Source organism: Puma concolor, chromosome C2 (genome assembly GCF_028749965.1).
Source record: "Puma concolor isolate L17-30 chromosome C2, mPumCon1.1.hap2, whole genome shotgun sequence".
In the NCBI taxonomy this organism is placed as follows: domain Eukaryota; kingdom Metazoa; phylum Chordata; class Mammalia; order Carnivora; family Felidae; genus Puma; species Puma concolor.
In genome coordinates this window covers 2,591,967-2,614,846 of record NC_141675.1, presented here as the reverse complement: position 1 = coordinate 2,614,846, position 22,880 = coordinate 2,591,967, and the positions used below count along the sequence as shown (strand labels likewise).

The window sequence follows — 22,880 nt, the reverse complement described above, 5'->3', positions numbered from 1 at the left end:
CGACATACACCCTTGAACTACTAGAAAGAGGAGAATGGACGGGGAAAGGGATGGATGGATGGATGTAAGGAATGGGAGCCACCGCCCGCTCATAAAACAAACACTCCGCGAAACGGGAGGGACTTTAGAAACTCTCGGACTTCTCTGGAGGACACCCCAGTCCCTCACATGCCAGCTCCCGGTACTCAGCCTCCCTGCGCCCTGTTTCCCCCGCTCCTGTAAACGGCGGGGAAAGCAGTGGCCACCTCAGAAGTGGCTGCTCAGATAGGTCAATGGGCTTTGAATGCCCAGACGACGGACACTCGACAAATGCGAGCTATTTGTAGAGTCGTTGAGATCAGAGGCAGCAGGTGAGAGAGACCCCGGCCCCGGCTCAGCTACTAGGCGGCCACGTGACCGCGGACAAGCGGCTCAACTTATCTGCAACCAGTTGACTCCTCTGTTTGCAGTGCGAATAAAACTAATGTCACTTTCATGGGGTTCTTAAAGAGCGTAAATGAATCATTTGAAGACGCAGCGCCTAGAACTTTTAGCGTGCCGTTGATGTCGACCGAGTCGCCACGAAACAGAGGAACCACCACGACAGCGATGAAACGCAGCAGCAGTGGACTGTGGAGGGAAACGGGAGGTCGGTAAAGATGGGCACAAAATGTATCTGTGACGGCCAAACGTAGAGACGCTTCGGAGATGGCGCGTGGAAGACGAAACGCGGTAGGAGAAACGAATTCTGTGATGGTTGACGTTACGCGTGGACCTCACTGGGCCAAGGGGTGCCCAGAAATCCGGTCAGACGTCATTCTAGGTGTGGCTGAGGGTGAGATTAACTGTCTGGGTGAGATTAACGCTTGAACCAGTAGACTGGGTAAAGCCGACTGCCCTCCAAACGTGGGCGGGCTTCGAGGAACCCACCGGAAGCCTGAATAGAACAAAAGGCTGAGCGAGAGAGAATCCGCTCTCTGCCTGATGGTGTCGGAGCCAGGCGGGTCTTCTCCTGACCTGGAATTCGTATCACTGGCTTTCCTGGTTCTCAGGACTTTAGACTACAGATCGTGGAACTGTCCAGCCTCCATAAATAAGCAAGTCAGTTCCTTACAGCGGATGTAAAAAACCTTTCAAGAAACTCTCCCAGAATTGAGAAAAAGTTTGAAGATTAAAATAATTGATAAAAAGAAAAAAGAACGGCTAATGTTATTGAATATTTATACGCTAGGTACACAGAAAATATATGGGGGGATTGAATTGTAACAATAGAATTGTTGTTGTAACAACAGAATTCCAGAGAACGATTAAAAAGCACATGGAAAGGGGCGCCTGGGGGGGCTCAGTCGGTGGAACGTCTGACTCTCGATTCGGCTCAGGTCATGATCCCAGGGTCGTGGGATCGGACCCTGAGTCAGGCTCTGCACGGACTGTGGAGCCTGCCTAAGATTCTCTCTCTCCCCGTCTGCCCCTCTCCCCCACTCGCACACTCTCTCTCTCTAAAAACAAAAAATACAATTTAAAAAGCACATGGCAGAAAAATAATCAATTCTCTTAAGTTTAAGAAAGGCGTGAGTTTTTTGGTCTCCCGGTTTCTGCCCTACGTGTGAAAAGCCCAGAAGTCATCCCTCCAAGCACAAGAAAAAGGCTGCACGGACTGAAAATCCACAATTCTTTTTAGAGCCGTCAGAAAACTGAGGTCAGAGGGAAAACAGATGTGCCCCAAACTGGAGAAACAGGAAAAGGCAAGAAAACCACAGCTCTCCAGGAGTAGAAGCCGCTGGAGCCTCGATCTGGGAGGAACACAAACCACAACGGACAAACCGCTGGAAACACAGGGTGGGCCAGCGTGGGCGGCAAAGCCTTCTGGGGGCCCAGTCTCAGAGGGACCCCACTCTGTCGTGAGTTCGGCCGCCAGGAGCCCCACCACTGGGGCCAGCGGGGGGGGGGGGGGGGGGGGGGCGGGGCAGACACTTTTCCCATGTCTGGAGGCTGCAGCTCTCCTCGGCTCAGGGCCCGGTGGCTCCGTCTTCCAAGCCAGCAGTGCCGAGGGAGCCGAGTCCTTCTCAGGCCGCCATCGGTCTCTCCCCGTCCTGTCTCCCTCTTCCACTTTGAAGGGCCCACTGGAAAAATTTAGGATAAACTTCCTGTTTTAAGGGCAGCAAAGAGGCATCCTCCATTCTACCTACAACCATAATCCTCCCTTGCTGGGCAGCCTAACGTGCTCGCAGGTCCCAGGGAGCAAGACACAGAGGAGTCTGGGAGGCCGTTGTTCTGCCTCCCGTGAAGCAAAAAGAAAATTCAATGTGCTTATGCTCTGTTCTCTCTCTTAGCTGTGGCTGTTTTCCATGACCCAATGTTAAAAGTTTTCTTGCCGAAAAATTATCAGTCTGAAATGTAAGTATTGTCAAAAATTATGGATGGACAGGGGCGCCTGGGGGGCTCCGTCGGTTAAGCGTCCGACTTCGGCTCAGGTCATGATCTCGCGGTCTGTGAGTTCGAGCCCCACGTCGGGCTCTGTGCTGACGGCTCAGAGCCTGGAGCCTGCTTCTGATTCTGGGTCTCCCTCTCACTCTGCCTCTCCCCTGCTCACACTCTTGTCTCTCTCTCCTTCAAAAATAAACATTAAAAAAAAAAAATTATGGATGGACACACTCTGGGTAATTATGAAAACTCATCCGGAAGAGTGGGATTCGAGATTAGTGATCGTTCAACGCCTGTCATTGGCGTTAACAATGCCAGGTGTGGCTGACCTTCGACTTCCGTCTCCAACTTTCCAGCTAAAAATGCAGTCTTCTGTCTCTGTGAAAGAAGGCAAAGCCAGGGCGGATTCTGGTTTCAGATCCAACTGTCACAACCCACTGCGTCCCCTCCACAGAAGGTGACACAGCACCTGCTTCTGGGAGTGAACAAACCTGGAGACCTCAGTCCGAACTCTGCACGCACTGGTAGCAGAGACAGTCTCCGAGGAAGGGAACCGGGTAAGAGAGACTTCCCACACGAGAAAAAACACTTTTGAAATTTCCTTTGTGCCTTTTGAAAGGTATACCATGTACATATATTCTTATTCAAAAAGTATACTAATTTCTGAGACAGAGCATGAACAGGGAAGGGTCAGAGAGAGAGGGAGACACAGAATCTGAAACGGGCTCCAGGCTCCGAGTTGTCAGCACAGAGCCCGACGCGGGGCTCGAACTCGCAGACCGCGAGATCATGACCTGAGCCGAAGTCGGTCGCTCAACCGACGGAGCCACCCAGGCGCCCCAAAAAGCGTAATAATTTCTAAAAGAAGATACTATGCAGCCCAGTCTGCTGTGGCAGGTGGTGAAGGTTGAAGGGGTGAAGGTTCTTCACCCCCTTCTTTCAGGTTCTGGTAGAAAAGGGAGGCATCGCCCTTTAGGGGTCCCTTGTCTGGAAATGGTGCTTACTGGCCACAGAGGAGCCCCAAGGCTGGAGGCACTAGCACACTCGATGTAAGAGACACAGCGAGAACAAACACCCGCAGTGCTCACAGGCCACCCCAAGAAGGAAAAAGGGGGGAGACGAGCTGTATCATGTTTACATATTTTGTAAATTGAGTAAAACTGAATGAAAACCAAGAACAAACTGAAAGCAAAGGCCAACTATTATCAAGAGTAATGTAAGAATACTGGTGCATTAACAGCAATGTAAGTCTAAACCCTGCCAATAAAGATAATTTTTTTTTTTTTTTTTTAATTTTTTTTTTTTTCCAAACGTTTATTTATTTTTGGGACAGAGAGAGACAGAGCATGAACGGGGGAGGGGCAGAGAGAGAGGGAGACACAGAATCGGAAACAGGCTCCAGGCTCTGAGCCATCAGCCCAGAGCCTGACGCGGGGCTCGAACTCACGGAGCGCGAGATCGTGACCTGGCTGACGTCGGACGCTTAACCGACTGCGCCACCCAGGCGCCCCGATAATTTTTTTTAAAAAAGGTAAGATTTGGCTGAGGATGGGGGGGAGGGGTGGGTGGGGAGAGTGAGAAAATAAAAATATCAGTGTTCCAAATAACTATAAGAGAGAAAACAGAATTCAAGCGATGCAAGGCAGGAAAAGGAAATAGAAAGGACAAAATACTTACACCAAACAAATGTCAAAAGATCATATAATGTAACAAAGTTGCAAGTTAAAGTTTCCTATTAGATTACCAAAAAAAGAAGGAAGAAGGAAGAAGGAAGAAGGAAGAAGGAAGAAGAAGAAGAAGAAGAAGAAGAAGAAGAAGAAGAAGAAGAAGAATCATCATCATCATCATCACCATCATCTGACTGGGTCAAATAACTAAATCTAAACACCTAAAATTAAAACAAGCACACACAAGTTAAAAATTTTGCCAACGCATCTGAAAAGAAAACAACAGTGGCAACGTTAGTAACAAAATACATTCCAGGGTGAAAAAGGAACAGAAGTCATTTCATGTTCACAACAGACACAGTTGACATGAATATGAATCACACGGCTCCCAGATGTGTACAGATTAAGAGAGTTACAAATGCAGGAAAACTTAAAAAGACATAAACCATAATAGACTTGAACCTATTCATTCACCTGTCCCACTTGGGGGTTCGTTAGCTGAAAGGGACTTTAGCAACTTGTAACAGGAAGGAAGGCCTATCAGGAGCCCCAGAACTGACAGAAGCCAGGGCCCCTCGTGGGCGGACACGTTGCAGGTGCCCGGACTGATCACCTACAAAGGCCAGGCCCGTCCATCAACAGGACGTTGGTCGGCAGTGGCCTGAGGCTCTCCAGCGCGCAGGCTCCGGACAAGTTCAAGTCTGCTCCCCCGCAGCTCCCGAGCCAGCCCCGGCTGCAGTAGTGAATGCTAAAGTCACCCAAGCACAGGGGGCTGGTCACGTCCCTTCAGGCTGCGGCAGAACCACGCTCCAGGCAGGGGCCCGGACAGCCCCGTCGATCCCTCCCCACACACATCTAGGTGTCCAAGCCCCTCCGGTGAACTCTGTATTCTCCGACCCAGATGCCACGTGAGTGACAACAAAAACAAGATTTAACTACGCCCATTCGTGATATATTGAATAGTCACGTAACAAGGGTCCAGACTATCGACGCGTCCCTGGAGCTAGCTTGTTCAACTTCAACAAATTTGGAAGACCTACAAGATCAGCGCATTTTCTGATAAAACTGTGCACTGTGAGCTACATGGTAAAACAGGTGCATCTGACTTTAAAACATGGGAGAAGTAGGAAGAAAATAGACATTTTAAAAGATGAATGCATTTCAAAAGATTTAAAAATAAAGGATGAACACAACTCACCGTCTCCTTTCCTTAACCAACTGAATATGATAACATGCCAAACATTTCCAAAAATCAACCCCCAAAAGGTAACACTGGAAGAGATTTCTCATCTTAAAGAACCGGGGAAAGTCGTAAGTAATGAAAAACACGGTCCAGCCATGGTCAAGTACGTGGCTGACAGCTGTAAGAAAACATTTAAACACGGTCTCATGCATTTAGTCCAAGTGGATATTTTCTTATTTCCCCGACCACCATTTGTCAAATAAACTGCAGAAACTATAAAGCTAAAGGATAAACACTTCAAATAAGAATTCATACTCCAAGGAAGTAAGAATCTTTCAACTTTTATTTCTAGGATACATTCATCGGGAACCTTTTTGTTGCTTTACAATTTTCCCCCTAAGAGAAATGAATACAATAAAAATATAATCCAACTACCAGCAATGTCTGTAACCAGAAAAGAATCTAAAATCTCTGGTGTGATAATATAGGATTTTTTTTTAAAAATATAAACTTCATACCAGAAATAAAGCCTGAATATTCTCTTTTTCTTTAAAAATATAATTTTTCCTTCTTAGCTCGTCCATGTAAACCTTATAATCAACCATTTAATTCTAAGGTCTATTTTTAAACTAGTCATTGTAACACTACAGCATTTTTTTTTTCCTACTTTGTATCCTGTTCTGTGCTGTGAATCAGCTAATAGTTGCGGAAGTGTTTAAGAGAGAGAGAGATGCCACTAGGCTGTAGCAAGATTCTTCAAGATGTATCGATCATTAAAAGAAAAAAAAAACCCATTGGCAAACTGAAACCTACTTAATAAATTGCATTTCATCACGTCTGTGAAATCAGAAGATGTGTATGAAGCGCTTTTGCAAACTCTCTAAAGCTCTAAGGAGAAACATTTTTTAAATGTTTTGACCAGAAAGGCTGCTGACTGGGGATAAAACGGCGTGAAGGTTCTGTGAAATCTTTTTTTAACTGCTTACATTTAGGGAGGGAGAGACTGTTAAGTTGCAAACAAGTTGGGGGTACGGGGACAGGAATATCTCACAAAGACGGACTGATTTGCAGTGACCTGTGTTTTGTCTCAACGGAGAATAAAGACCAGGACTTCACAGCAGACTGAGAAGTCAAGCCGTCCGTCTCCAACTGGGAACAAGAAATAGGAGAAGCGAGGCTTTGCCCCCCCACTGCCGACTAGCTCCGCCATGCGGTCAGTCCATTTAAAAACAGTATTCCAAACCCGAACGTAAATGGTCTGGGAACGGTTTCTTTGGTTTAGGAAAATCATCAGAAAGCCTAATTAAAAAGAGGTAACAAGATCTCTGAACCAGAGGCACACTTGCAACTACAATCGAACAGCACCGTCCGTAACGACTTTTTAGGGTATTTTTGTGGACTACAGGTAAGAAACTGATTGAGCAAAGGACAAAAACGTTTGGTAACAAAGCTCATGCCAGCGAGGGCTTCCTTGTTTGCTAGGAGGTGAAACAGATGGGAGGAGAAACTTCTTTCCATGAGCCACCCCACTGAAATCAGAAGGGCTATGGAGACTAACCCAGCAATGAAAGGCTGCAGAAATTTGGTCATCTGTACCCACCCACAGGTGACCAAAAGAAACTGTCCTCAATTACCCGAAGAATGAGTGATCTGACGGGAGGGAATGGGGCCGGGTTACTGCATAAAAAAAGGCTTTGAGCAACTCGGGCAGGCTGCAAGAGGCTGCCACTTGGGGCTGTGGAGCCTCCTTTCCAGAAGTTTCTGAAAGATCTTCCCGTGGCTCTCTGGGAGCCGGCCTACTTAGCACATGGAACCGGCTAAGGGGCCTTGTAACCTCTTCTGGCCCTGATGCACTTCCTCTCTTCTCAGTGACTTCTTTCCCCAAGAGAATATTCAGGCCAATTCATTTTTGTTTCTTTCTGCAGGAGTAAGAATAGTAAACTAGCAATTTGGAAAACCCTTAATTCCCACTGAGTGTCTCACGTCAGCATATGCCACCTTGAAAAATAGTAAGAATGCAGAACTTGAATGCCTTTTACATAAGAGTCAAACAAGCCTAGGTCATACTTTGATGGTTCCACATTAATAAAATTTAGCTTATGGTACGTAAAAAAAACTACTTTTGCCAAGGTTTTAACTACTGCACTTTAAACCAATTTCAATATTCCACGGAAAGGTCATTTATATTAAAGTAACACGCCTTTATGTTTTCTACGTACAACAAAGTGATATTTTTTAAATGTACATATATTTTTAAACCAATGCACTCCCTTTTACAATCATACCTTCAGTCCAACATTTAAAACATAAACCCAAACTGTCGATGAAAATATAACAGTGGCCCAAATGACAGCATCATTTCAATGAAAACAATAACGCCAGAAAAGGTGAGCATTAAAACTTAGAAAATAAACATCAACAGACTCACTGGAAATCTGCTCACACGCCTGATGTGTTCAGAAATGAACCTCACACAGAACAGTCCCCGCTATTCAACAACCCCTTCCTTTCTCATTTACTCACTCCATGATGCATGTCTCACTACTTTTACTGAGGTTTTATACAGTGATTAGTTATCCTAACAGCAGAGACTAGTATTAAATATTCATGCCTATTCAGAATTGGCATATGTTCCCAGCAATTGTTTAGTATGCTCCCTGAATTATAAAATACTCTAATCTTTTAGGAGCATAAAAACCAAAGGGCTTAGATCTATTCGTATACATTGTGCATTAAATGTTACTAAGTTAAGACAGTAAGGTGGAAAAAAGGAACAGAAGGGGTACAGTAAGCTTTCTTTAAACAATCCCATTACATTAGACAGTCCTGTCAATGATATGTATTCATTTTAACCAGGTTATGGGAAAAAAAGGGAAAGAACTATTACCAGAATTTGTATCAATTTCTTGGAGAAGCTAATAAAACTTTAAATACACATATTTATTTGAAGAATCTTTGGTAGCAATTGTGTTTCTTCCACATTATAGGACTTTTCAAAATAAATGCCAAAATTAACATACTAATCAGCATATGAAAGATAAATTACGGTACTGTTTTTTTGGTTTTCCTATAAACCTGACTATTAACTTGAACTAATCATGCACTTAAACACAGTTATCTGTTTAACTTACGTACATATAAAATGAGAGACTAACACCAGAAAGAAATTAGACAGTAATGAGAATCAATGACAAAACATAACAATGACAACTGTTCTCAAGTAATTTATTTTTAAATTATAAGATTTACAATACTTTGATTATGCAAAATAGTGTAATGGAAATTAAACCAAACTGACAAACCAAAAGAGAAAGAAAACGTAGCTTTCTTGAATATCAGTACTTAAACCATCATTGTAAGTATCTGACGTCCCAACCATGTCTTATGCAGACAGAAGTATAATAGTTTCACACGTTTCACTTGTGGGTTTAACTTCTCATTTTTCAACTTTGATGAACTGAAAAGTAACTTATTTCAAATTCTATTACACCTATTATGGTGTTTACACTGCAACAGCAGCATCTCTCGGTGTGCGATCGAGTGTGGAACTGGGGCACAGTCTCAGCTCGCAGCCGCGGACAGAAACTGCACACCGCGTTCGGCACGACAGAGGACGTTACAGTAACCAGAGCACAGAGTTTAGTATGCTTATTGCAGGGCTGGTGTTTCCTTCCCTTTGAACTGAACCAGTCGAGCTTCTGGGCTGGCATGTTACTGCTGTGGGTAGTAAGACTGCTGCGGGGGCTGAGGGAAGGGGTATGAAGGCTGCGGGGGCCCTGGGTATGGAGCCTGTCCGGGGCTCTGGTGATACACTGGCGGGTACGGCATACTATACTGACCGTATGCGTAAGGATTATAGCCCATGGGCATGGGCATGTGGCAATACCTGATGGAAAGAAAACAAACAAAAAAATGGGTTGGTAAATCACACACTAGAAAATGAGACGTGTAATAATTACTCGAAACCAAGGTTTTTCAGGAAAGTCATTTTTCTCTATTTCTCACTCTAGTAGAAGACAGTGGAAAGAAAAAGCAGCAGTTTCAAGGTTAATGTCCCGTTAATAATTGAGATGAAAGAATATCAGGTGCTTACTACCATCCAGAAAATAATACTGTTGACAGAAATAAGCCGAAATATTCAACTGTTAGCAAAGAATAAAAATGGAGACCCTTCATTTTAACGTGACAGTCTAAGTACATTCCTAACTCACAAGATTCAATATTCACTGTAATGTACATATTTTACTGTTTACAGAAGTTTTTTTTTTAATGTTTATTAATTTGTGAGGCGTGGGGGAGGAGCAGAGAGGGGGGGGGGACAGAGGGTCTGACAGCAGCAAGCCCGACGCGGGGCTCAAACTCACAAACCGTGAGATCGTGACCTCGGCCGAAGTCGGACGCTTAACCGACTGAGCCACCCGGGCGCCCCTGTTTACAAAGTTTCAATATTTAGAAGACAGAATGTACTTACTAACAAGTAAAGCTTGGAGCACATCTTAGGAGGTAGTCAAGGGTCTGGACTTTTAAGATTAAAAACTTATCACACAGAAAGTCGTTCTTTAAGAAAGCACACGCCAAGATTAGAGTCGTGTCAAGCAGTGTGTCAGAATGGCAATTCCTCAAAGTACGGGTGCGCGAACAAGGCCTATCGGTCTTGCCACGCTCAGCTCCGGAAAGGCGCCTCTCCGTTCATCGCCAAAATAAGGACAACCAAGGAAACACAGTCTGCGTTCCGTACAGAAGAGGCGGATTTCCTGTGAAGCCAGCGTGTGAAAACTAGAGACGTCAACAAGCCTGGGAAAGGGCCGTTCGATTACTCACATAAGTGAGTCTGACATTAGTTCCATTTCTGCGTAAGCTGACCATGGAGCTCGCTCGTTCATGACGCCTCCATTCGGAGAAGGGGGGACTGTTTCTCAAAGGTTAGCCAGAGCTAGGAACCTCAGCCCATTCATCCAGTTTCAGCCTTACCCGGGATATCCTGGATAGGTGGGGTAGGGGGGTCCCTGTGGCGGGGGCGCTGCTGAACCAGGAGTGGGTGCCGGTGCCGGTGGAGCAGTGCCCGTCCCCGCGGGAGCCGGAGCCGGAGCCGGAGCCGGAGCCGGAGCCGGAGCCGGAGCCGGAGCGGGAGGAGCTCGATTTGCTGGAAGCACAGGCGGTGGAGGCCGGGCCGGGGGCTGGGGCTTGGCGGGCTGTAAGAGAGTCGGCACTGACTGCAACATGGCTCACGTTTCCGTCAAATTACCGTCGTTAAAATAACGGAGGGCATATGAGAAGCTCTAGAATCCACCCGAGCGTATTTCTAATTCCCATTCTTAAATGTTGACTGAATACTCTAGAAACGTATCACAGCGGAGGAATGATTCTCCAACCTGTTAACACTCCACGGCCACTGCCCTGTTGCTGAGGCCTAATATTTAGCCACTTACTGCCCATTACTGCTCCCATCCGTGGTTAGACATTTGAGACGGGAGGAAGGAGCAAGTCGGGCACAGACAGGTCATCACTGGAATCTCCCCCTGGCCACGAGATTCTTTATGTGCATATTTTCAAACACCAGACAACTTAAAAGACTAGTACAATAAACGATCGCGTATTTATCAGTTAAATTCAATAATTACTGACATGTGACCATATTCACTGTATCTGTAGCTGTACCCATACATTTATGTATCGACATATTTGCGGAACCATTTGAAAGGAAGTTGCAAACTTCAGGACACCAGCCCTAAAGACTGCAGCACATAAGTCCTAATAATCACATACCATTTCGTCCTAAGGAAGTGAGTAATTATTTCCTAATACCATCGAGTATCCATGCCACATTCAAGATTCTCTATCACAAAAGAAAGCTCTCAAAGAAGAGGTTCTATGAACCAAGATCCAACCGAGGTTCACGTATTGCAGGATTATTATGAATCTTTCCCTCTCATTGAAAACAGAATGCCTCACATCTATGTGTTTTTTCTCTCCATGACATTCACTTTTAGAAAAGACAAAGCCAAGGGTCTCCTAGAATGTCCCAGTTCTAGATTTGTCCAACTGTTTCCTAATGGCACAATTTAACTTCTTGTTTTATCACTGTACTTGCGATAAACCGAAAGGTGGTTCTAAAGACTTGATGAGATTCAAGTTAAATGTTTTCTGGCAAGAATTTGCGAGTGATGCTGTATTGTTTATACCGCAGAACATGAGAAGGTTGGTCACCTCATGAAAACTGGTGCCCACCAGATCTCTACAATGTCAAGGGTGTTTTCTCCTTTACGGCAAGCAGGCAAGCAGTCACTAATGCAAAAGGCCCATTTAAAAAACGAGGTTGCTTACTGACCAGCATGGTTCTCGGCGCGGGCGTTGGCACAGCGGGAGCATGGCCCCCTGCGGGAGAAGACTGATAGGCAGGCGTAGGGATTGAAGGAGCACTGGGTTCCCTGGCAATGCTTTGCTGCAGATCCCTTAAAGACAAAGGTGTTAGGAATTAACACAATTCAAAAAAACCGCACACCTGAAATGCCAGGTCTTTAAAATCTTTCTTCTCTGCGTATATGAAACATGGAAAACAGACTCAAAACAATGACGGTATTTTAAAATACACTACACTTCTGCTCTTGACTAGAACGAACTTGAATCTTTTTTCCTACGATTTTCCCTCCTAAGAGGAAAGGTAAACTTTTTCTGAGGTCACAGTTACAGCTGGAGTAAGGAACATGTCAAACTGGGCGGGCGGACGGCCCTAAAAGACCGCCCACTCTCTGGCAACAAGCCATCCCCTGGCTGGGCCACTCCTAACACAGCAGCGTCTCTAGAAGTTTTCAGAAGACCAACTGCTCGCAGTCTGCCAGCTGTGTCACACGGGCGCTTCATCACTGCATCATACCGGCGTTTCCAGAAAACGAAGAAAGCCAACCCATTCAAACCATGATGCAAATTTCTTAATAAAAACTTTCTGAAATTTGAATTCAAAGAAATGCAGCACTGAGCTGTTTTATGTTAAAAGATACCTCATAATCTGTAATTAAGGTAAATGCAGGATAGATTGTTGAAAGGACCATTAAAACAGAATTAAAACTTAGCAAAATTGGAATCCATCCCCAAATCTCACTAACCAAAACCCTAAGGTAAAATGCACTCTATGAAACAACATGATATTGATCAACTTCCCCCCAGCACTGATTCCTACACACATGAAGGAAATACAATATGTCCCAAAGCGTGAACAACAGCATCTATTGTCCTGATATAACAATTAACTGCAACCCTGGAGTCCCCCAGACCATACTTTCACTCTCACAAAGGGTCCCAGTTGGAAATTAGTCACTCCCCCTATTAAGAAAGTTAATACATTCATCAAGGAACCAAAAATACTTCTTAATGTTTGTAAGCTTAATAAATGTTACAACACAAACTAGAAGATTTTCATCAATATTAAAATTTTGAAATTTTTGAAACATTTTGTTATGTAGCTCATATATGTACTAAATATACTTAATATTTAATATTTTGTTTTCTTATTTATGTAGTTACAGTTAGATATTGGAGTATACCACAAATATAGTATCTAACGTATGTAATTATAAAGCCTTAACATAATACTTTTATTTTCCTTTGACAAACGCCAGAGATGGTCACAAGACAAATAAGAATGTCCTAGCTACTCACTAATTGTATAATTCAAAGCTATTAAATCATGAGACTAATAACATAACAAAGCAAGGATACATGAACTAAAATCCCACGTGTTTCAATGCCAACAACTACCATTACTAACATCAGTTTCAAATCACTAGTGTAAAGGCAGAGATCACAGTAAAATATTTATTCTTTCTGCACACTTATGAGAGGACACACTAGTCATCAGGAAAATGAAAATTAAAACCACAATGAAATAACTAGATACCCACCAGAGTAGCTGGTGGCAAACTCTCAGACATTGCTAGTGGAATACAAATAAGTACAACCACTTTGGAAAACTATCAACGTCAACTAAAGCTCGATACACACACACCTTCCGACCCAGCAATGCCACTCTCAGATATACCCCCAGCAGCACCGCACACATCTGCTCCCCAAAAGCATGATCTAGAGCTGCCCAGGTGGCCATCGAACACCCGAAATGTGCCTAGTATGAACTGAGAAGGGCTGGGAGTGGAAACTACACACCAAATCGCTAAGACTCAGTGTGGACAAAAAGTAAAACATCCCATACATGATTTGCATGATTATATGTTTAAATTGTAACACTTTGGATACACTAGGGGAAGTAAAATATATTTTTGAAATTAACTTCATGTTTACTTTTTAAAACATGGCTGCTAGAAACTGTAAGTTGTAGGGGCGCCTGGGTGGCTCAGTCGGTTAAGCGGCCGACTTCGGCTCAGGTCATGATCTTGCGTGATCTCGTGTGATCTCGCGTGATCTCGCGTGAGTTCGGGCCCCGCGTCGGGCTCTATGCTGACGGCTCAGAGCCTGGAGCCTGTTTCGGATTCTGGGTCTCCCTCTCTCTCTGCTCCTCCCCCGTTCATGCTCTGTCTCCATCTCAAAAATAAATAAACATTAAAAAAAAAAAAAAAAGAAACCATAAGTTGTGCGTGGCTGACACTACTTTTGCCATAGAGACGAAGCTCGCTTTATGTCACCAGCCTTGCACATCTGGTTTGTTTCCATTCTTTGCTTCCAGCAAAACCGGAGAGTCAGGTTTTCGAACGCTCACGCTCACTGTTCCTAACACAGTGGCCAAAACCACACGCTACTCAAATACTCGACAACAGCGGACTATACACACAGCTTCCAGCATATTCACACACTGAAAGCTGCACAAATATGAAAATTAAAGACCTATAACCACACACAACCGTATGGATGAGTCTGACAGTGCGAACTGTGACCAGTCACAGAACAGCACATGCGATCCCACTGAGTCCAGCACGAAACAGGAGAAGCCCGTCAATCCTCGCACAGAAAGGACGGTGGTCACCTTGGCAAGGTAATGACTGGGGAGACACAGGGACGATGCTTCTGGGGTGCTGAGAATGTTCTGTGAACTGACCTAAGTGCTCGATACGTGGAATTTTCAGTTTGTAAAATTCAGTAAGAATTACGTGGACTTTTCTTATGTTTTTATTTTATAGTCAATAAACATGTTTCAAGGAATTTAGGCCCTCAGTATTAAGAGTGATTTTAACAAAATAAACCCTTGGATTTTTAAAAGCTAATGTTATATCTATTTGGTCTACTTTTCCATTCTTCATTTACTTTTTAATCACTGAGATAAAACCACGTGACAAGTTGATGACTATTCTGTTTATAGTACAAATATAGAAATATACATGCAAATAGTAACAATCCTAATTTTCTCTTTTAAGTTTATGTATTTATTTTGAAAGAGAGAGAGAGAGAGAGAGAGACAAGGGGAGAGGGACAGAGAGAGAGAGAGAGAGAGAGAGAGAGAAAGAGAGAGGGAATCCCAAGTAGGCTCCACGTTGTCAGCACAGAGCCTGACGTGGGGTGCAATTCCACAAACCATGAAATCATGACCTGAGCCAAGATCAAGAGTTAGACACTTAACTGACTGAGCCACCCAGGCACCCCACAAACCTAATTCTCAACCTAGAGATTTGAAATAGGAAATATTTGAAAATGAGAATATCCCCAAATTTCTTCCTAAGCCATGAACTTCTATTATACTACACAATTCTAAAAATAGTGATGTTAGCCCATTTTACACTGAAGGTTTAAGTGGAGAAACTGAGAGTGCAACTAGAAAGTAAATTATCATGGACAAAAAATTATTTCAAGCAGGGGTTGGCAAAATTTTTTGTGTAAAGAGCCAAAGAGTAAATATTCTAGGCTTTGCAGGACACAGGGTCTCTGTCACAAATAATTAGTAATACTCTGTTGTTAGTGCAAAGTCAGACACAGACAATACACAACTTAGAAAGATAAGCAGCAGACTCAACCTGGGTGCTGCAGTTTGCCAACTTAAACTTAGAAACCTTTGTTTGGCTCTTTCTGGGTCCTGAACTACAGATTTTAAGGGTTCTACACAGTCACCTCAATGGCTGCTGCTTGGATGAAGGGAAGAAAAGAGGGGCAAAGAGGTCCTGTTCCAAGCCCCCCACCCTGCTCACATCTGAGCCGGATCCATTGTTATCTGTTTTACAAACTGGGCTTCTCTGTAACACTAAGCTTGAGCAAAGGGTTCTGCAGTTTTAAAAAAAAAAAAAAAAAAAAAAGAGGCAGTGAGGAATGAATCTGATAATTTAGCTGTACAGTCTGAAAAATAAAAATCAGACTACTTGAATGTGGCTATAAAAACATATGAAGTCCCATTAATTATTAAGATTACTTTCATATAATTTTCTGAACAGGTACTGTGCTGTTCACTTGACTCACAATAAAAAGGGAGTCGAAGGCCCCCGTCTGCAGGCTCCCTCCCTACCCCTCACACCCCAGAGGCACACTACTCTGGGTCATGAACCTTCCAGAGCTTCCTGACACATAAACAAACCAACTCGCATGTAGATTTTATTTTCTCCCTTTTTATACAAAAAAGCGTACTTCACACTGTTCTGTATCTTTTTTCTTTACTGTATTTATCTTCAAGGTCTCTCCATATCAAAAAATAGAAAACCTCTTTTTTTTCAAATAGCTGATCTTTTATCTAAAAAAAAAAAACAAAAAAACCTGCACAGATGTAACTTTATTTATTTCACCAGTCCTGGACGTCTGATTTGTTTCTATTCTTTTACTGCTACCAGCAACTCAGAAATGACTTAGTTTATAAACGTGTCGTTTCTAGCATATGCTAACACATACTCAGAATAAATTCTCAAAACCAGACTAGCTGGATTAAGGATGTACGGATTCGTCATCCAGACCTTCAGAGCAGAACCGCCCCCACACAAGGATGCACCCACACACATTCATAGCCGTGGATGAGACCTGTTCCCCTACATACGCCAACAAGGCATGTTCTCAAACTTCCAGATTTTTGCCCTTCTGAGAAATGTCATTCTGGAGTAGTTGTAATTTGTACTTACATTATACTGAATGAGGGCAGGTTTTTGTTGTTTTCTGTTTTCTTACGTAAGCTATAGGCACAACGAGGGGCTCAAACTCACGACCTCAAGATCAAGAGCTACGTGCTTTACCCACCGAGCCGGCAAGGCACCCCAGAAAGGTATTTTTTCATACGCTTAAGAACCAACCACTTACATTTCCTCATATGCAAAATCTCTGTTTACAGCCTTTGCCAACTTTTCCTAGTGGGTTTTTCTCCTCCTCAGTAATATCGAGGAGTTCTTCATAAATTAATTTTTTTAATGTTTATTTCTTTTTGAGAGAGAAAGAGCGGGGGGGGGGGGGGGCAGAGAGGGAGAGAGGGAGACACAGAATCCGAAGCAGGCTCCAGGCTCCGAGCTGTCAGCGCACAGCCTGATGCGGGGCTTGAACTCATGAACCCTGAGCTCAGGCCCTGAACCAAAGTGGGCCACTTAACCAACTGAGCCACTCAGGCGCCCCTCTTGATAAATTAATAAATTTGCTTTTTGCCTTTGTGAGGTTTCAAATATTTTCCCCCCAACTTATTACATAATAACTCTGCTTTATGTTATGATGCACTTATCCTTTTTTTAAAATGGCTTCTAGATTTAAGTCAGAATAAGAAATACTCTTCCCTTTTCAGCTCTATAAAGGAATTCTCTCATATTCTCTCATATTACATGAAATGTAAACTTTACATTTCCTTTTACACATTTCAAGTTTGATCCACTTGAAATTTATTCTGGTATAAAAATAACTTTTGTTTTCTAAATGGCTAGGCGGCTAACTTCTTCTGATTGGCTTAGGATCTTTTTTACATTAAATTCACAATGTATTTGAATTTATTTCTATTTTGCCTTTGGTCTAATCATGTACCAGGACCACTATGTTTTAATTAGACACAATAATACATATTTCAGTGTCTGGTAGAATTACTTTCCATTACTATTTTTATTTTTTCCTGGCTAATAGTTGGACAGTTTTTCTAGATGAGCATTAGGATCAACTCATCTAGTCGTAAATGAAAATCTATGTATTTATTTTAAATCAAATTATGTTGAATGCTTAAGAACTGATTTCTTTGTGCATCACCTTACCCAAAAACATGACACATCTTTCAAATTCCAGTCCCCTTTTGTCCCCTTCAACAGTGTTTTGTACATACTGGTCTCATACACAACAAACTTATTCTGATGTAAGTTTATCTTACATCTGAATACATTCTGAAAAGTTTATCTTTTCTGCTGCTATTGTAAGTAGGGTCTTTCCTCCATTATATTTCCTATATGATTATTTATATGAAAGCTACTGATTTCTACAAATCTTTACGATCAATTGTCTTCAGTAAAGATTCTTCTATTGTTTGCTGAGTTTGGGGGCTGATTCTCTTGGGTTTTCAAGTTGTACGATCATAAAGTCTAAAGTAGTGAAAATTTTACCTCCTCCAGTGTTTATCTTTCTAATTTTATTCTATTGTCTAATTGTGCTGGTTCGTACTGCCAAAATAGTATTAAATAATAGGGTGGACGGTGCTCATTTTGTCCTTGCTTTTAGAAGGAATGTTTACATTGTTTCTCCATTAACCATGATGCTGAGTTCCGTGCAGATATAAACAAGAGTGTGTGTGTGTCTCTCTCTCTCTCCATACACACACACACACACACCTATTTTACTGTGTGTGTGTGTGTCTCTCTCTCCATACACACACACACACACTCTCCTATTTTACTGAATACCAGAACAGCTTTTTTCTCAATTGCTTTTCCTCACCCATGAAGAGAATCTTTTTCTCCTTAATATAAAAATACGGAACCAATCACTACATTACTGGAATAACGTAATCCCGCTTGATCATGGCTCTTTTTCTAAGATACTGGTGGGTATCAATGGTAAGTATTTTATTTAGGACTTCTGCATCCATAACCATAAATAAAACTGGGCTGAAGATTGTTTCCGTCTTAATCTTTGTCAGATTTTCTTATCAATAACACTAATTTGGAGGGCTCTTTTGTTTTTGTTTTTTTTAAACCTCTGAAACCATTAAAAAGCATTCTAAGGGCGCCTGAGTGGCTCAGTCAGTTAAGCGTCCAACTTCGGCTCAGGTCACGATCTCACAGTTCGTGAGTTCGAGCCCTGCATCGGGCTCTGTGCTGACAGCTCAGAGCCTAGAGCCTGCTTCTGATTCTGGGTCTCCCTCTCTCTCTGCCCCTCCCCTGCTTGCGCTCTGTCCCTCTCTCCCAAAAACAAACATTAAAACAAATTTTTTTAATAAAAATAAAAGGCATTTTAGTTATTTGCTTTTTAAAGGTTTAGTAGAAAAACTAAAAATAACACTGCTCTTTCTTGGGGGGCGGGGGTGGGTGGTGCAGGGAGGTAGCTCTTAGCAAGTTCTCCAACAGCTTCTATGAAAAACAGTTTAAATATGGACGGGGGTGAATGATGATGGTCAGGCTGGCTGCAGGGCTCAAGACAGACTCAGGAGCAGAACAGTCTGAGTTCTCCTGGTGTATCACCAACGAATGTACGGTTCTGTGTAAGCCCCCGCAAGGCAGTTTCACCGGGTATCAGACCCCTGGCTCATACCTGCCTTCCTGGAGTTCCAGTGGCCATCACTGCCCCCCACCCCCACCCCTTTCTAGCAGGCAGTGCTGTGAGCCTAAACGTTTTTTCACCTTTTTATGAACTGTCTTGATCTTTTTGCCCAATTGCCTAAAGGATTCTGCCATCATCTTTTAATGAGCTAATGATTTATATCCCTTGATGTTGACGGTTCTTGTTCATTTTTCTTAACCGTAAGATATACCTTTTCGACACGCCTTCCTTTATTTTCCTAAAGGAACATATTCTTAGGTAATACCATTAAATATTTGTTCTGAACAGAACGTTGAACAACGAACATTTTTTGCTTTCTCTTCTTTGTGGAAATTCACTTTTGCGCATTCAGATCTTCTTTGCCTGTCTTCTAACCCTTCTTCTGGTTTTACTTTGGCTTCATTTTCTTTGATTTCTTTTTACTCTGGGTGCCGATGTCTTCTTCACGGTCTAGTCTCCTTTTTGCTCCTTCCCATTTCATTTTACATCTGTGATGATTTTGTTCTTCTCTCTTCCACTTGCTTCCTGAATCCAGCACCTCACGTTTTATCACCTCCTTTCTTCTCACCACCTTCCTTGATTCTGGTACTTCCTTATGTGGTGTTCCTCAGAGTGACTGCTTCCTAATCCTTTTCTCCTTTTTTTTCTTTTTTTAAATTCATGATGAAATGTTCATCCAGAATTTTCATCTGTTCTATGACAATACTATTCTGGTGAATATTCTCCATGTATTAGGTTTTATTAAATTCAGTTCATTTTGGGGGCACCTGGGTGGCTCAGTCAGTTAAGCGTCCAACTTCAGCTGAGGTCATGATCTCATGGTCTGTGGGTTCGAGGCCCACGTCGGGCTCTGTGCTGACAGCTCGGAGCCTGCTTCAGACTCTGTGTCTCCCTCGCTCTCTGCCCCTCCCCCACTTGTGCTCTGTTTCTCTCTCTCAAAAATAAATAAGTGTAAAAAAAAAAATTAAATTCAGTTCATTTTTTTACCATTAAAAAAAAAAATACTGTATCTTTGCACCAATGCTGTGTCAACTCTACTGGTCACTCAGCACAGAACGAGTCCTATGGTACTGGTTTGACCTTCTCAGCAGGTTCCTTCAGAAGGGAAATCTGCTGATCTTTTCTAAGCCATTCATCCTGTCCTCCCCATATTCCGTACCTCGAGTTTTATGTGTAAGGAACCTGCTGGCCATTTCCAGGTAAATTGTGTATGTTTATTGGCATTTCTGAGACCTGTCACCCTGACTTGTTGCATTGTCACTTCTGTGACACACTGTGCTTCTGACACCGAGAGTTTCTGCTCTTCTCCTTTATTCTCAGGTCATGCAGCTTGCTAGCTGCCTGTAAATGTCCAGGAGGAAAGAAAGGAAACTGCTATCCCATACTGCCCAGTTCACCCCGAAGTTTCCACATGTAACTTTTCAAAAGAAAAATCCTCTAAAATTTGATACACAAAATAAACTTACTTTAAGAGTTCATCTCTTTCTGTCTTCCGTGCAAACACGATGTCACTGCACTTGTTCTGGAACCTGACCAGGATTTCAGTCAGCTCATTGTAAAACTGTAAGTAAAGAAATACAAGTAATAAGCCAGAATGATATTTTAATCTGAAGAGGAACACAGTTTAAAGCTCGTTTGTCAATCACGGTTAAACCTAAACAACCAAAATCCTCCGCATGACACAGTCATACCACTAAGGTTCAACAAGTTAATATTGAATATGACCTAATAATATTCCTAAAGAAAATGAAATAAACTCATTTTTGGAGAACACCTGTCACCAAAAATCAAATGGAACAAACTATAAGTTTCATGATCATGAGTATGTTCCCAATTCCTGGAGAAAAGGCAAGTACTTAAAGATAGGAAACCTATTTCAGTGGAAGGATTAGATTGCACATTCACTTCAGAAATACAGACATCACTTCAGAAACTCTTAGAGGCATTTCCAAAGGCTCTCTGAAGAATTTTCTCAGCTTATCTATTTGAACAAACCATTTTAAACCAAATTAAAACGGGATCTTCCTATCCTATTTCCAAGGCTTCGTCGTATTTCTACCTCTTCAGAGGTTTTCACCTTACATCCAAGGTATTTGTATCAAAATAACTTTATTCAATAATTACCATGGAGTTAAAATACCACAAGGTATTGTGTATCTGAAAAACTAACGATCACCTGTTCCCTCAAAAGCAAAGTAAATGTTAAAAACAAATATAATCATTTCCCTAAGCTATTTAAAGGAAAGGCAAGAAAATACTTAACATATTTAGTAAGCATCCTGAGACTCAGGCAGATAACAAGTCCACCGTTATCCAAACCATCAGCACAGAATATAAAAGCCATATCCTCCCCTCCCTTCCCCACCACAGTTCAGCTTCGACTACTCCTGTTCCCGCATAATTCACTCAAATTGGTCAACTTCCTGTCCCCCCAAAAAGCGTCACTGGCTTTTGACATCTCTGTGCTAATTTCTTTTACCTGAAATTCCTACATCCTCTTTCTGTCTGGTGAAATACACAATTCATTCTTCAACATTCTCATGAAATATTGCCACCTTTGTTAAGGCTTTCCTTCCCTTATGACAAGCCTCTCAGAGGAAAAAATCATTAAAGCTAGGAAGTTCGAGACAAAGAATAATAATAAGGTCCAACTGGAAAAACTATTAACTTCTCAAACTATATTTTCACTCTGTACTGGTGAACTACTGTTTCTTTTGGACTTCATACCTTTGTGCCCTCCTTCAAATTAGCCACAAGCTCAACAAAGTTGTCATATGCAGTAGCTAAATTCTTCAAAACTTCTTCTCTTAAGTTAGCTTCATTATTAGATTGCTTCATTTTTGAAAACTCCTGGTGTGAGACCTTGTTAAAAGAAAGATTTATGTATTTACATTTATTTATCAAATTAATATAGCCTGTAACACTTTTACTGATACTTTCCCAACTATATATGAAAATCATATGTGATTACATGCAGGAATCACTAGAAATTTACCTAATAGAATTTTTGGAATAACACAGTACCTTAATTCTTAAAGTAAAAATGTCACAAATTCAGTGGTTATCAAAATACAACCAATAACGATTACAGATTTCTATTAGTATGTACTACTTGCAAAACACAATCCTGACATAGATTTAGTCCAGGTTTATCCTTTCTGTGATTTTCTTAAACATAAATCTTACTAAAGCATATAAACCTCACCTGAATATTTTTAAGAAGTTCTTCCTGTTTCCGTAGAGATTCTTGGACTTTCGTCGTAAGACCTCCATAGATTCGATCCAGCTCAGTGACAGAAAGAGCTTCTTCATTTATTACACCATCTTGAGCCAAAGCAGTCAAAAATTTGCTTGTCATGTCAAAATTCACTGATTTCAAGTCATTCTCTAGCCCTTCTCTTTCCTTCTTTACTTCATCAAGATTGGTCAATAAGGATTTTAAGACATTTACAACCTAAACAATTAAAACAAAACAAAGCAAACAAAACCCCTTAGTTTAAACTGCCAAAAAAACCAGAAGCCAATTTCAAGAAGGGAATTATGTACACAAAGGTTCACTCCTTTGAGACGAATTCTCAGACAGCCAAGCATAAATTGCACATCAGCTTTATTTACATTGTACCTTTAGTGGACTCAGATTATAAGAGCAGCGGCAATAATGATAACACCAGCAAGCATGATGATTTACATGAACATTTATTATGTGCCAGGGACTGTCCTAAACACTTCACAAATTTAGTATTATCCTTACAATATCCCATAAGGTATATATTTATTACTTCTCTTCCACAAATAGAGAAATTAAGCCTCAGAAAAATTAAGTAACTTGCCTAAAGTTACACAGCTACTAAAGGAACACAGGTAAAATTTGAGACCTCAGTCTGCCTAACTCCACAATCAATCTCGTAACCACTCTACACTACACTATCTCCCTGTCATGGTTCCGAGGTAGAGGGAGATATGTTCTTGCCAAGTAAGCAGATACTCTATTTTGCTGA

At 42.1% G+C, this 22,880-nt stretch overlaps 1 protein-coding gene across 2 annotated transcripts in view; it reads right to left on the bottom strand.

Moving 5' to 3' along the window:
- Positions 1–5,578: 5,578 nt before the first annotated feature.
- The window catches only part of PDCD6IP (programmed cell death 6 interacting protein), a 75,632-nt gene continuing 58,330 nt past the window's right edge, over positions 5,579–22,880 (bottom strand). For both annotated transcript variants that reach the window (XM_086720346.1, XM_086720347.1), the window contains exons 13-18: positions 22,088–22,336; positions 21,610–21,744; positions 20,349–20,443; positions 11,582–11,705; positions 10,225–10,445; positions 5,579–9,139 (exon numbers count right to left, since the gene is read on the bottom strand). In XM_086720346.1, coding sequence (XP_086576472.1) covers positions 8,965–9,139; positions 10,225–10,445; positions 11,582–11,705; positions 20,349–20,443; positions 21,610–21,744; positions 22,088–22,336 — 999 coding nt within the window. In that variant the 3' untranslated portion in view covers positions 5,579–8,964. The remainder of the gene's footprint in view (positions 9,140–10,224; positions 10,446–11,581; positions 11,706–20,348; positions 20,444–21,609; positions 21,745–22,087; positions 22,337–22,880) is intronic.